Here is a 13,668-nt window from a genome sequence, read left to right as displayed (position 1 = left end):
CAATACAGGGCGAGGAAAGGCGAAGGGACTTTTCAACATTTTGCACATCTGTTCGAACCCCGTTTTTTCGCTCTCATTTTTTTCGGGCCAGACATGGTTGGGCAAAGAAAAAAGTAAGTACAATCCCAAATATAATAAAAAGCAGGGGACAGTCTGCAGAAGTGTGGGGGAAGGGTGTGGTATGTCTGGATGAGGGTGGGCAGCGGGCAAAGGTTACTGACACAGCACGCACATTGACCTTGATCGCAGACAGCGCTGATTTCTAAGTAGGAATGGCAGGGTAAACGGGGGCAGAAGTGTCGGCATCAGGACGAAAAGAAGGCCTACACACAGGACACGGGACAGACAGAATAAATTATTTCCAAATTTATTTATAATCTCAACCTACCGCATTGTTACATCACGTAACAGTCAAAGTCGAGGGGAAATCAAGGGTGGAACGCACACAAAGAAGGCCCAAAAGGAACTTAACCCATAAGTTTGAAGCTTTATTTTAAACATACATTTAATATGTATATGTGCTGTACAAGTGGCGGTTTAAAATATATATTTAAAAAAAAATATTTCTTTACTTAAGAAAAGTAGTTGAATTGTGTTTTAATAAAATTTTTCGGTTGTTCCAACGGGAGCTATATGGTAAAGTCGACCGATTTTAATGAAACTAACACCCTAATGATTTTCCGATAAATTTTCGATCGTTGTTAATCAATTGAAAAACAGCAACGTTCTAGTTCTTTATTATATCTACATAATATATTCATGCAATTTAAATTAAACTAAAACCGTAATTCCGCAATTATTGTTATACAATTGTTTTCAGTAGTAACGGGTGTTTTAAAGTCGAAGCACTCGACTATAGCGTTTCTTCTTGTGTTAAAACAACATCTAAGAAGCGGTTAAACAGAAGACGGTTATTATATATGGTTATTATATATGTATATAAAATTACAATTATGTACCTAAGGTAAACAAATTTAGTTGTTATTGAAAAACAAAATCTTCAAAGTTCCTTTCAATAAGTACACTTTATTCGTGTACTCAATTTTTAGATTTAACCTTGGGTAATGTTCAGATATTATGATGCGTAATACTGAAAACATCTAGGTATAATTCCATTCGAATCACCAACCCTGAAAGAAAGTCGTACAGTTCCGGATGGCAATTCAAAATATTCCAAGCATCTATTTAGATGAAAACACCTAGAAATAAACTTGAGCTGATATGAATTATGCACATATCAGTGAGGTGGGCAACAGTTCAAAGCCATAACAATGCTCTAAAATATTATCACGATGCAGCTACAGTCACCGTCGCCAATTGCCGATGATCGCCAATTACACAACAGGAACGCGTTGGCGAGCGCCTTCGCCGTGGGCCTTATCTTATCACCAGGTGGCTTGAGGCTTGACTGGGCTCGACTGCAGAAGCGACCGGACTTGGATTGGACAGCATCCAAAGATAAGGCGGTCGATCTATTTTCAGCGGGGTCCTATGCGACGACCTATGCTGATGGCGGCGAAGTCTGCCGCTGATATGGTGCAATGCAAATAGACCCAAGTCGGGGGTATAAAAGACCCAGGCTGGGTGCATTTAAGACAACAGACTTTAGGTGTTGGTCGTTGAGCGAACCAAAGCCGGAGCAGTTGAAGAATCAAACAGCAGGAGCGAAAGGACCAAGGATGAAGCTTACCCTAGTGATACTGGCCCTCGTGGGCTGTGTGGCCGCTTTCAGCGTGCCCACGCAGAAGGTGAAGATCGCCGACAAGACCTTCCTGGAGAGGCAAAAGTTCCTCTTCGAGATTGTCCACCGCATCGATGAGCCGCTGATGTTCGAGGAATGGATCAAGATGGGCCAGAAGCTGATCACCGACAAGGCTCAGTATGAGGTGAGTGTTTGAAGTCCTTTCTAGAAGCCCCCGCCAAGAAATGCATCCCCGCATCGCCCCTTAGACTTTCGACTTCTACATGGAGAAATTCTGGGAATCCTACAAACTGGGAGCCCTGCTACCCAAGGGAGAGTTCTTCGGCGCTCTGGTTAAGACCCACCACAAACAGGCCTACGGTCTGTTCAACTTCTTCTTCTACGCCAAGGACTGGGAGACCTTCGTCCGCAACGTCGCATGGGCCCGCATCCACGTGAACGAGGGCATGTTCGTCTACGCCCTGACCCTGGCCGTCATCCACAAGCCCGAGTTCGAGGGCCTGATCCTGCCCCAGATCTACGAGATCTTCCCCCAGTACTTCTTCAACAGCAAGTTCGTCTACGAGGCCGAGAAGTTCGACTATGAGGTCTTCAGCAAGCTGATCATGTACGAGAAGGAGTACAAGGACATCCTGTACAAGGACTACAGCGAGTTCACCGGCAACTTCTACTTTTACACCAAGGACTGGAAGACCTGGCAGTGGTACAAAATGATGGGTCTGGACCAGGAGTGGTATGTCGAGGACAAGTACTTCCTGCGCGAGAACTTCGACCAGTTCGTCAACGACCCCAAGTACGTCGATGTGGTCAAGGGACTGAAGAAGTTCTACATGCCCGTGGACTACACCCGTGACATCTCCTTCTTCAACGATGAGACCAAGATGACTTATTTCACCGAAGATCTGGGCTGGAACGCATACTGGTACTACCTGAACATGGACTACGCCTTCTTCCTGAACGGCAAGCAGTTCGGTTTGGACAAGGACCGTCGCGGCGAGTACTGGATCTACAACGTTCAGCAGATCCTGGCCCGTTACTACCAGGAGCGCCTGGCCAACGGCTTCGGCGAGATCCCCGAGTTCTTCTGGTACAAACAGATCGAGTACGGCTATGATCCCCAGCTGATCTACTACAATGGCATTGGCTACAGCTACCGCAAGAACTACTACGACTTCTACACCTACGGCAACTTCGAGATGTACAACCATGTGCAGAACTTCTTCAGCCGCGTCTACAAAGTCCTTGAGACCGGATTCTACAAGACCGCCGACGGTCAGGTGTTCGACCTCCACAAGCCCGAGGCCGTCAAGTTCGTGGCCAACTACCTGCAGGGCAACGCCGATACCTTCGATAAGTACTTCTTCAACTACTACTACTTGCTGGCCCATATGTACTTCGCCGATGTGGACTACACCCAGATGGAGGTCTTCCCCAACGTCTTCCTCAACTTCGAGACCATGCTGCGCGATCCCTTCTTCTACACCTTCTACAAGAAGTTCACCGATGTGTTCTACACCTTCAAGTACTACCTGAAACCGTACACCCAGAAGGACCTCTTCTACGAGGGCATCACCATCAAGGATGTGTCCGTCAGCAAGCTGGTGACCTACTACGACATTGTGGACTTCGATGTGACCAACCTGCTGAACGACAAGATGACTTTCGTCGACGGCCAGTACGTCTGGGACAAGGCTCTGCTGGCCCGCCAGGCCCGCCTCAACCACAAGCCCTTCGACTTCGAGTTCACCATCGAGTCCGACAAGGTGCAGAAGGGCGTCGTCCGCGTCTTCCTGGGCCCCAAGTTCGACGAGTACGGCCGCGTGATCCCGCTGGACTACAACCGCAAGAACTTTGTGCAGATCGACAGCTTCGTGTATCCCTTCATTGCCGGCACCAACACCATCAAGCGCAGCTCCAAGGAGTTTGCCTGGACCGCCGAAGACAGGATCACCTACACCGAGCTCTACAAGTACGTGATGCTGGCCAGCGAGGGCAAGTACGACTTCCCTCTGGACATCAGCGAGCCCCACAACGCCTTCCCCGACCGCCTCGTTCTGCCCAAGGGCTGGGAGCAGGGCATGCCCATGCAGTTCTACTTCTTCGTCTCGCCCTTCGCCGAGGAGTACGAGCAGTTCTCCAACTTCGACTACACCTACTCTTCGGGAGTTGGATCCGGCACCCGCTTCGTGGACTCCAAGCCCTTCGGCTATCCCTTCGACCGCCAGATCGATGAGTACGACTTCTTCGTGCCCAACGGCTTCTTCAAGGACGTCAAGGTCTACTACGTGGACACCTTCGCCAAGTACTTCGAGAAGAAGTACGCCCAATTCGGCACCTTCGACTACTCCATCGAATACTAAGCAGCACTGGATCTAGCTCTTAACCCTCACCTTAACTTTACCAATTGCAATGCCGAAGGCAAAAAAACCCATACCAAAAAAAATATATGAAAACGAATTAAAAACAATAAAGAAATACTTAATAATTAAATTTTGACTCGTTTAATATCAAACATTTGAATCATTATATCAATTCATTTCTTGTTCATATAAAAAAAAAAAAGAAAAAAAAAACTTGTCTTAAACCCCTTAAAACTCCCATGTTATCTAGACAAAATAATATTTTGATATTTAAATAAAAGCAATTGAAAGAGTTTCGATAAATAAAATAATTGTAAACTCAAATGTTAAGATAATACATTGGAAAAATCGTACAGCTAGAGTGGATTTGCTAGTATTTTCTTCAGAAAAATCTGTTACTTTAATAAATAATTTATTCATATTTTCAGGTCACCTGAAGCATACTTTGTTTTGCTTTCTAAACAAAGAAAAACCGCCTTGGGGCTCAACATGGGTTAAGGCTGGTCCGGCCCTGTCCGAATCGAAATGAAACCGAAAACTGGACGCTGATGTAGTCCCTTTTTTTCGCTCGGTGGAAAGTAAGAAAAAGTGTAATAAAACGCTGAACCCTGCAAACGAGCGGTGGAAGAGGGCAGAAGAAGGGCGAGGTCCTTGGACAGGAAACGCCAAAGGTTCGTTAAACTTTCAACGCCAGCTAAGCCCGAAACGAGTCCTGAGTTCTGCCTCCCGTCTCCTACTTCGCATTTGGTCCTTGTCTGCGGCTCAGCTTCTGGGAGGCGGAGGGAGGAGATGGAAGACTAGCGCGCTCGTGCGCCGCTTCCTGGCCACGCACAAAATATCGACGCACTTTTGAAAAGTCCTTGGGTCCCAGGTCCTTCCCTCATTTGTATTTGGTGCGTCACTCCTGCCAGCTTGAGGGTATCGTCTGGCGGTGAGACGCAGGAACAACGAAATGTAAAAAAAGAAACGTAAAATAAAACAAAACTGCCTGGCGCAGCAACCACCACCAACAACATCAGCATCGAGTGTAGTGGCAAGGAATGGAATGGAGTTGAGTGGTTTGGTTTGGTATGATATGGTGGCACAGCCCAGTCAAAGACCTAAAAAAAAACCCCGCCTTTTGTCCGTGTGCGTGTGCTCCGCCCCCCTTTCAAGAGGTTTGTCTAGAGCTCCTTCGACTTCCTGGTGCGTAAGGAGGCAGTCGCGCACTTCATTCAATTCAAATTACTTGAGCTCTTCTTGGCCCCAGCTCCCGTTTTAATTTCCCGCCGGGCGGAGGGGTTTTGGCCGGGCTGCTGCTTAGTCCGTAAATTATAAACATTTGCCTAAACTTCTCCCTCACTTTGTTTGCCCTTTGCCAAGACTCAACATATTTTAATTAAAATATAATTAAAAATAAATATCCGAGTGAGTTCTGCGGACTAAAGCTCTTGAAGGGATTTGTCTCTTGGTTTTCCTAAAAATATTAACTTGATCTACTTCTAGGCGGGTTGTAAAATTAAGCTTGATTTGGAAACACAGTCTTATTAGGCTGATTTTAAAAACAATACAATAGTCTTTTAAATATAAACAATGTCTTGCTAAAATATGAAATTGAAATTAAATAGTAATTTGGATACCAACACACCATCCTCCTTAAAACGCAAAGCTCACAACTGCCATTTCATCATCAGCAACGATAAACAGAAGAGCACTATTGTTTTTTCTGGACTGCCACGCCCCGCAACTGTACACCACATTTGGCTTCTTCCGCCCCTCTGAAACCCTCTTAACCCGTTGCTGCCGGCACTCTTCTCCCTACACATCTCCCCGCCATTTTGCTGCGTTACTCTGCACGCATTTTGTGTTTTGTTTGCTGTCCACAAATTAGCAGTCGACGACCCCAATATCAGTTTACGACCAGAGAACGGCAGAGCCAGAAGCTCGAAAAGCAGGGAACGAATCCGGTGTGAAGGGGGACCGGTCTGATTCCCGTTTCATCCTCACCTTGCGACTGTTTGGGCTGGCTGGCCAGACACCGAAGAACTGGCGAACCCAAGAGCCCACGAGCCGCAGAAGGCAGTCCCTTCTTGTCCCGCCTTATTGCACGTAATGATATTGCCACAGTTTAGAATCGTTCGCATGTCGCTCACAATAAAAAGAATCTTACACATTCACAACGAGACAAGCAGGTTCAGTTAGGCAGCATCAAGAACGTAGTTTATCAAGGAATTGTTTTTACCATCAACATAAGGGAATGCACTCTAGTACGAAGAATACATTTTGGTTTATATTTAAGCTTAAAATTTAACCACTTTACTACAAACAATTGAGACAAATAGTTCTGCTCCAAAGTATCTTGACTTGTTTCTTCAAAATATAGAAGCTCTACCAATTAAACCGCATTTGTAGCCCCACTGAGAAATTGGCCTTCCCCCACTCATTCTCAGGGGCTTCGGGTTTCGAGTCGGGAGTTTGTCTCTGACTTCGGCTTCTGGCACTTGGTTTTCCACATTCTGGCGCGTCTGTTGGCCTGTTCCTGTTGCCCTGTTCGTTGCCGTTCTGGTTTTTTTGCACTCGTGCCTCGGGTGCGGCCCCTCCTGAACAACCGACACACACCCCCTTCTTTTACACCCCTGCCTTGTTTCTTGCTCGTTCTGTTTTGCTAGCGAAGCTCACAACACAACAGAGTTTTCCCGCCAAATGCCTCGAAATGGGGGAGCGAAAAGCAAAATAAACCAAACCAAACCGAACCGAACTCAACTGAACCGAGCCGAGTGCAGCAGACAATACCACATGGCAAGTCCTAGGTCGGTTACACCACCACCACTGGCAAATGGATATGGTTATGGAACTGGCAATGGCACTGGCTCTGGCTCAACTCAACCACCAGCAGCACCACCAGACCAGAGGCCTCGCCGCAGAGGAGGGCCCAGACAGATGCGGGCCGAGGACGAGGGCGAGGATGAGGTTGCGTTGAGGTAGCTCACTGCCTCATTGTTGTTCTGGTGTTTCGCCGTTTCAATATTGAAATCGACAAACGAAAATCATCAGCAAATTGTGTGCACTGCACGAAAAGTAGATTAAAAAGAAACGAAATTTTAATCCAATTTGAACCATCAAAAAAAATAGTATATTTAAAGTAAAAAAACAACTTTTTACAAGTCCTAGACCAAACAGTTTCAAAAAGTTTTATTGGGTTACTTCAATATTTTTTAAAACTTTTGTTTTTATTTTGATCAGAAGCTTTTAATGTTTTAATTGTAACACTGATGGAAGTGCCGAAAATGTAAATATCACTAATAACTAAAATTATATTTGCATTTAGTAGGATACTGATCATATATAACACGTTAGTGATATAGGAACAATTTGGATAATGGGTATTTTTTTTTTCGTGTTTTCCCATTCGTTCCGTTTCATTCCACACCAAATCCGTTCCGTTCCCACGTTCTTCGCTTCGTGTGAATGAACCCGACCAAGGACAATGATCTACGACGGCTCAGACTCACAAGGCTTAGAGCTCAGGTCCACTTTGAGGACCACGCCTACCCAGCCAACAATTTCGCTTTTATTTTCATGTGCGATTTATTTGGCCGAGGGTTGATTTTTAACGACTGCGGGAACGGGCAGCAGAAGAAGCAGAAGCACCCGGCGTCATTGACATTGCAATTTTGACGAGGGCACAGCGGCAGAAGCAGCGAAAGCAGCAACATCAGACAAACAAAACAAATCGTAAAATTTGTACCACACCACCGCTTACCGCTTACCACCCCCAACAGTCTCCCTCGCTCTCATACCGCCCGAGCATCCAAACCTATGGATAGATGAATGCTGTAGACAGACGTCGTCGACGGGGGCACCCAAAAACCACATGTACTGAAGCAGCGGTAGACGAAAGTGAACAATTCAAGTATTTGCCGGGGGTGATACTTTCTGGGGATGGGGTTAGTGGGGTTTTAGAAATGGGGTGGAGAAAGTTTTGAAGAGTTACAGAGTTAGCATCATAAGCACCCACTAACTAAAGATTTATTTTATTTATTTCTTTAAAGATTAGAGCTTTATTGTAAATCTTAAAATTGATTTAAAAATTTTCCGATTCTTCCCAATTTAAAAGCCATTATTCTGATTCTGATTCTCTCTGCAAAGTGGAATAGGCTATGACTGGCGACATTGTCCTGCGGCTGCTGGCAGCTGGATGCGTTACGTTATTAAATATTTAGTGACAATCCGAGTCCCATTACGCACCCCACCCCTTTGTTACCCACCAGAGCTTCTCTTAACCCTTTAGCCAAACCATTTAAATGTTTACCGCTACCCCAAAAAGGTACAAACGAAAACAAAGCTGATCCCCGACTCTTTTTGTTGTTGATTGAATCCGCTGCTGTTTGTTGCTGGACCAGTTAGCACCTCTCGTTCCCGTTGGCCGTATCTTTTACCAAAAAATTGCACCTGCCCTCGGTGTGTAGTTTTGCACCTGCCCCATCATCATCGTCGCAGGCCGTGGAGTTGAAAGCACCGCCAACTGCCTCCGGTTGGGGTTTGTTTATTTGTTTGCCTGTTGTTGGGGTTATTTATTTTGCCATGTGTGATGGTCGGGGAGCTTGATGCAAAGGGGCAGTTCAATGTCCTTTGCGGTCAACGGGATCAGTGAGTTGTCGGAAAAACATTTCTAAGATTGCTGATAGAAACCGAAGCTCCATTGTTTATAAAATACCTTAGAAAAACTGTTTCATTATTATATTGGGATTTATCTTTTGATTAAGCACTCCAAATGTTTGAAGACTCTCCTCCGTCGAATAGTCATGTTAGGAAAGAAAAAGCTTCCTCGCCTCGAGCGCCTTACTTCATTAAAATTTGCATGGTAAACTTCGAATTTCAATTGCTGAAAATATTCTTTAAGGTGTAGTTCTAGTAGTACGATCTCGAGGCAATCTAGCCGAGTTGGACAAAGGAGTCGGCAAATGTCGTGGTATTCAACAGGAGCACTCCGGGAGCGACATATTGGCAAAAATGTTTATTTACAGCACAGAAAAGAACAAGGACCAGGGCTCTGGGAGGCGGAATGCAACCCCAAAATCCGCCACCCAAGAAAACCAGAATCCAGTGAACGCAGCCAGACGCATATTGTCATTGTCAGGAGAGACAGACGCAGACAACGTCGAACAATTCGAGCAATTTCACTTGAAAAATTTGCGACGTTTAGCGCGCGATTGCCACAAATCAAAGCGACATTACCCAGCGTACTCCTCCAACCCAAAACCTCTCTCCTACCCCACTCCGTTTTTCAGCAGCAAGCTATTTAAGATAAATAAAAAATCGCAAGAAATCCCAGAAGCAATGGAAGCAACATATGCCCGCCAAATCAAAAGCAGACAAAACAAACAAAGACCAAAGGACAGACAGTTGAACGCAGTGAGAGTGAGACAAAGACCAAGAAGGACGAAGTCGGCGACGAAGACAAAGACGCAGACAAGTCGCAGCCGAAAATGCTTCAACTAAAACGAAAAAAAAAGAGCCCAAATCTTTTTCAGAGAAAGGAAAAGTTTAAGAAGGGGGAGGGATGCTAAAGCTGCTTGGCCTAGAGATGATACACAGACCGATAAACGATAGAAAAAGTCAAAAAATTTAACGATTGTCTAGATAACTTAAATAGGTTAAGCTTAAGAATTGTTTACTGGATTTATAGTTTAAGATCTGAAAAATTATATACTTTTTTACGAGACTTAAAAAGCAAAATCTGCATTGATTGCGCGATTGACAGAGTAAGAGTTTAATTTCTTAAAAAACTGAAGTAGGTATATAAGGCATTAATACACCGAAAGACATTTTAAAATTGATGCGACTGAAAATATAATTAAAATTAGGTAATAAACAAATGACAATATATACATATATATATATATTTCAATTTAAAAAAAAATGTCTTTTAAAGTCCGTGGATGAATTGGTAAAAAACTAATCGCGTGACACGAAGCTACGCACTCAACTCGATTTTAAGGGGAAAGGGAGGCACCTGGGACCGAGGCGGTGGTCGAGAATAGAGCAGGAGGAGCGGTGTTTTTCCCGTCTGCAGCTGTCGGCAAACGGGACGAATGTCGATAGCTGCCTTACTTCTTCGGTGCGTAAACGTAGACATAGCAGACGACAGTATTCCACTTCCACTCCTAGTAATTTTTGTGGTACGGAGTAGGAGAGCGGAGACTTTTACCAGACGACAGCCACGAAATGATTGCCCTTCTGTTCCGGTCTCCAGCCCCCTGCAAAAATTTACGCGTCTCTGAACTTTGACCCTCAGACGATGCTGTTGCTTGCTCTGCGACTATGACTGTGACCTTTGCGCGTCCCTCCCCGTTGCCGCCCACCTCGCACATCAAATTTTATGGCGCCTGTTTTGTTGCTGGCTTTGTTTGGAAGTTTTTTATGCGAAATTAATTTAGAAAACTTTTCTCGGAACTGAAACAACAAAGGAACGATACGCAATTCACGTTTCTGGGGTTAGTATGGGGTTAGTATTTGCTTTAGAGAAAGGGTTCCTAAAGGTCAAAGTTCACAAGCAGCGTGTACAAGGCCAAAGCACACAAAAAAAAATATACTGATAACCTTGTATATATATTTCTCGATGTCTAGAGCCAATTTTTTATTGCCAACAGCTCAATGCGATCCTTACTCAAGTCCTAAACCCGCCTTTTGATAGTAAACTTCGTAGTAAAAACTTGCATCTCCCTTGACGGGTAACGAACATAAATATTTATGGTCAAGATCTTCGTTTTTAGGCCTCTAACGCTCATATGACGCTCGCATTCCATGCATGTTTTGAGTCGACTATACTTTGGTGATGCTAAGGAAGAACTTTGGACTTGTTTATTTCGCTTATTAACTCATCTGCTCCACGGTCTTTCCTCGTGGGTTAACAACCTTCTTAGTCATGCCTTTGCAGTGTGATCCACCAGCGAATGTCTGGAATTCCCTCATTTGACGACCGCGCACCACAACAATCTCTCCTATTTCCCTCGAAAATCCCATCCCCACCCAATCTGACCGCATCCTGATCGCAATAAAAAGGTGGCATTTGTTAGATATAAAACCATCAACACGAGACGCGATTATTCACCTTCTTCTGCGCCCTGTCGTGGAAGATTCTTCTGGTGGTGCATCGAACTCTAATTCTACGGGCCCTCTGCCTGTCTCCCTCTCCTTCTAGGTCCTATACCCGTTTCACTTGCACCCTAACGTCGGGCATATGTATCGCAAAAGAGCAACAATAATTACGCTTCAGCTAGATCCGAGTCCGCGAAGAATTCTTCTGCTTCTTCGCGTTCTTTTTTCGCACATGTTTTGGCGGTCGGCGGAAAGAGATGGCGCTAGGGGTTGGGACGGAGACGGGGCGACTGGGAACGTGGGAAGGCGCACAGGCGCATAAAAAAAACCCCAAGCCGCAGACAGTGCAAAAACAACAACAAGCTAGAGACTGGATGCGGGGGGCGAAGAGCTAGGAACAGAAGACCTAAAGCAGAAGTCCAAATACAGAACCAAGTGGAAAATGGAATGTAATCGAATCGAAGCGCAGTTAAATGAAATTTGCTCACTGCGCCGCGTGTTTATGTGTGTTTGTTTTTGTGTCTGGGCAACAACACACACACTCATAAACAATGATGAACGGGGTGAATGGACGCAAGGTGACGTCGCAGTCGACGCCACTGCTTCTTCCTTTGACTTGGCAAATTTGCGCGCCAAAACATTTCCAATTTTTGCTACCCTTTTTAAAGCGCAGGTGCATTTGATTTACACTCCAGGTTTCGACCGAACAGTGCAAATCCAAATTATTTTTATTAACAGGTTTAACAAGTAGTTAATTAATTAACTTCTAATTCAGTTACTATTAACTACTAGTAAAGACAGTTCCAAAAACCAAATTTTTTGATGGAAATCTGTTATTTGCAGTACATTGACTTTCCTTAAAATACTACAATTTTACAAGGAATTTGTTCAAAACAATTTTACGCGCCAAAAGCGTTCCCGCCTTGACTTTATGTTTTGATGTTGACCAGACTACACACCACATATACCATTATACCATAATCAAGAGAAGAGCGGAAAAGAGAGCCCCAAAAAGCCACTTGGCCATGGATGATGCGCCACAATGGGCGTGGCACTCGGCGGAGCGTCAGGGAGCGAGAATCGAGAGTCAAGAGTCGAGGAACAGAAACAGGAGCAGAGAAACAATCTAGAGAAGTTTTGGTTTCGGCTTTGGTTCAATTCAGTTCATTTCGTTTCGTTTCACCTCTGCTGCCGTCGTCTCGCTTGCTCCCCTTTTCGGTATTTGTCTTTGACTGTTTTGCTTTGATCCCCTTATTCTGTCTGGGGCATATTCGTTTTGTTTTTGCGCTCATTGCCATTGCACAGCTTTTCGCCCGCCATTCGCTGTTCCCTTTTCCCGTGTTCCATACACTGAAACAAAATATTTTCGTTTTTCAATATTTATAGAAATGTGTAAGCTATTTAATTTTAATATTAGCAAATCAAAACTAGTTTTATTAGGCAAAAAATAAACACAACTAATGGTGCTCTGTGTAACAGAAATTGCTCGTTGTTACCAAAGCTTGTCTAGTACAGCCTTTTAAATTATTTTGAGTGGAAGTTTTTATGTTAAGCTTCCTCTTTTCTTTCCTGAAATTGTCACTACTTTTTAACATCAGAGAGAATCTTAAATTGGTATTTTTTAAAATGTTTGAAACCAGCAAATTAAAATATTTATTAACCGAAAACAAATTCGGCCAGCATGGGTAATCTCACGTGGAAAACTCTCACGTTAAGCTGTTTTTTTTAACCTGTACCCCCGTTCCCAAAAAATTCTTGCGTTCCCTGCCCTTTTCCTCTGTTCCACGCTTCATGTAATGGCTCATCGTTCTCGTCATTCCCGTTGTCGTTTGTTGGCTTTGTTTACAAGCATTTGATGGACCACTAACACCGCACTTTCTGAGGCAAAATTACAGATACACAAGCGCACACAGACACTAATACTGAGACCCAGAATGCGCGGGATTTTCTTTCAGTTTTCCCTTTTTGCCCTGGTGCGAATTATGAGGGAGCCCCGAGAGGGAGAAAGAAAAACAAATGGCGAGGAAATTGTTATTCTCTTTGCTGGTTGTCATTCACCCACTCCCATCTTAGTCAATTCCATTACCATTGGGTTGGTTTCTTTATTTTTTTATTAGTTGTACTTTATTGAATTCGCCGATTGAATGAATTGCTCAATGAGCTGCCCGCCGAAGACGTGCGGATGATGAGCAGCAAATTGATGGGGGATTGCCACGCTTTTTCCTGCCATTTTGCCAGAACCCTCGAACTCTTATCCCCCTTTTCGAGTGCAAAGTGTCGTGGAAATGGGGCGTGAGTGGTGCCCAGAGTGGCGTAGAAGAAATGCCAAATTGATGGCATTTAGTTGGTGTACCAACATGGCACTAGAGTTAGTTGGGGTTAACTCGAGCACTTTATTTGGGGTATCCCAAATGACGTTTAGCAAGCTGATTGTTTAAGAAACAGTTTACTATATTATTACATCTTTTGTAGTCATTATTGAACTTTAAACATTTTAACAGTTGTGATAAGAAATAAGATAACAGA

At 44.3% G+C, this 13,668-nt stretch overlaps 1 protein-coding gene across 1 annotated transcript; it reads left to right on the top strand.

Moving 5' to 3' along the window:
- Positions 1 to 1,598: 1,598 nt before the first annotated feature.
- Positions 1,599 to 4,192, top strand: LOC108145657 (larval serum protein 1 gamma chain). The gene is made up of 2 exons (XM_017271209.2): positions 1,599 to 1,886; positions 1,951 to 4,192. Exons 1-2 carry the CDS (start codon positions 1,680 to 1,682, stop codon positions 4,060 to 4,062), a joined length of 2,319 nt encoding a protein of 772 aa, XP_017126698.1. The 5' UTR covers positions 1,599 to 1,679; the 3' UTR covers positions 4,063 to 4,192.
- Positions 4,193 to 13,668: the final 9,476 nt, after the last annotated feature.

The sequence above is a fragment of the Drosophila elegans genome, unplaced genomic scaffold (genome assembly GCF_018152505.1).
Source record: "Drosophila elegans isolate 14027-0461.03 unplaced genomic scaffold, ASM1815250v1 contig_208, whole genome shotgun sequence".
Classification (NCBI taxonomy): Eukaryota; Metazoa; Arthropoda; class Insecta; order Diptera; family Drosophilidae; genus Drosophila; species Drosophila elegans.
This window is presented reverse-complemented; position numbering and strand designations above follow the sequence as displayed.

Excerpts from the sequence above, each read along its gene's own strand:
- LOC108145657 (XM_017271209.2), top strand. The coding sequence starts at position 1,680 with ATGAAGCTTACCCTAGTGATACTGGCCCTCGTGGGCTGTGTGGCCGCT. Across the intron at positions 1,887-1,950 it reads CCGACAAGGCTCAGTATGAG|ACTTTCGACTTCTACATGGA; the intron begins GTGAGTGTTTGA and ends ATCGCCCCTTAG.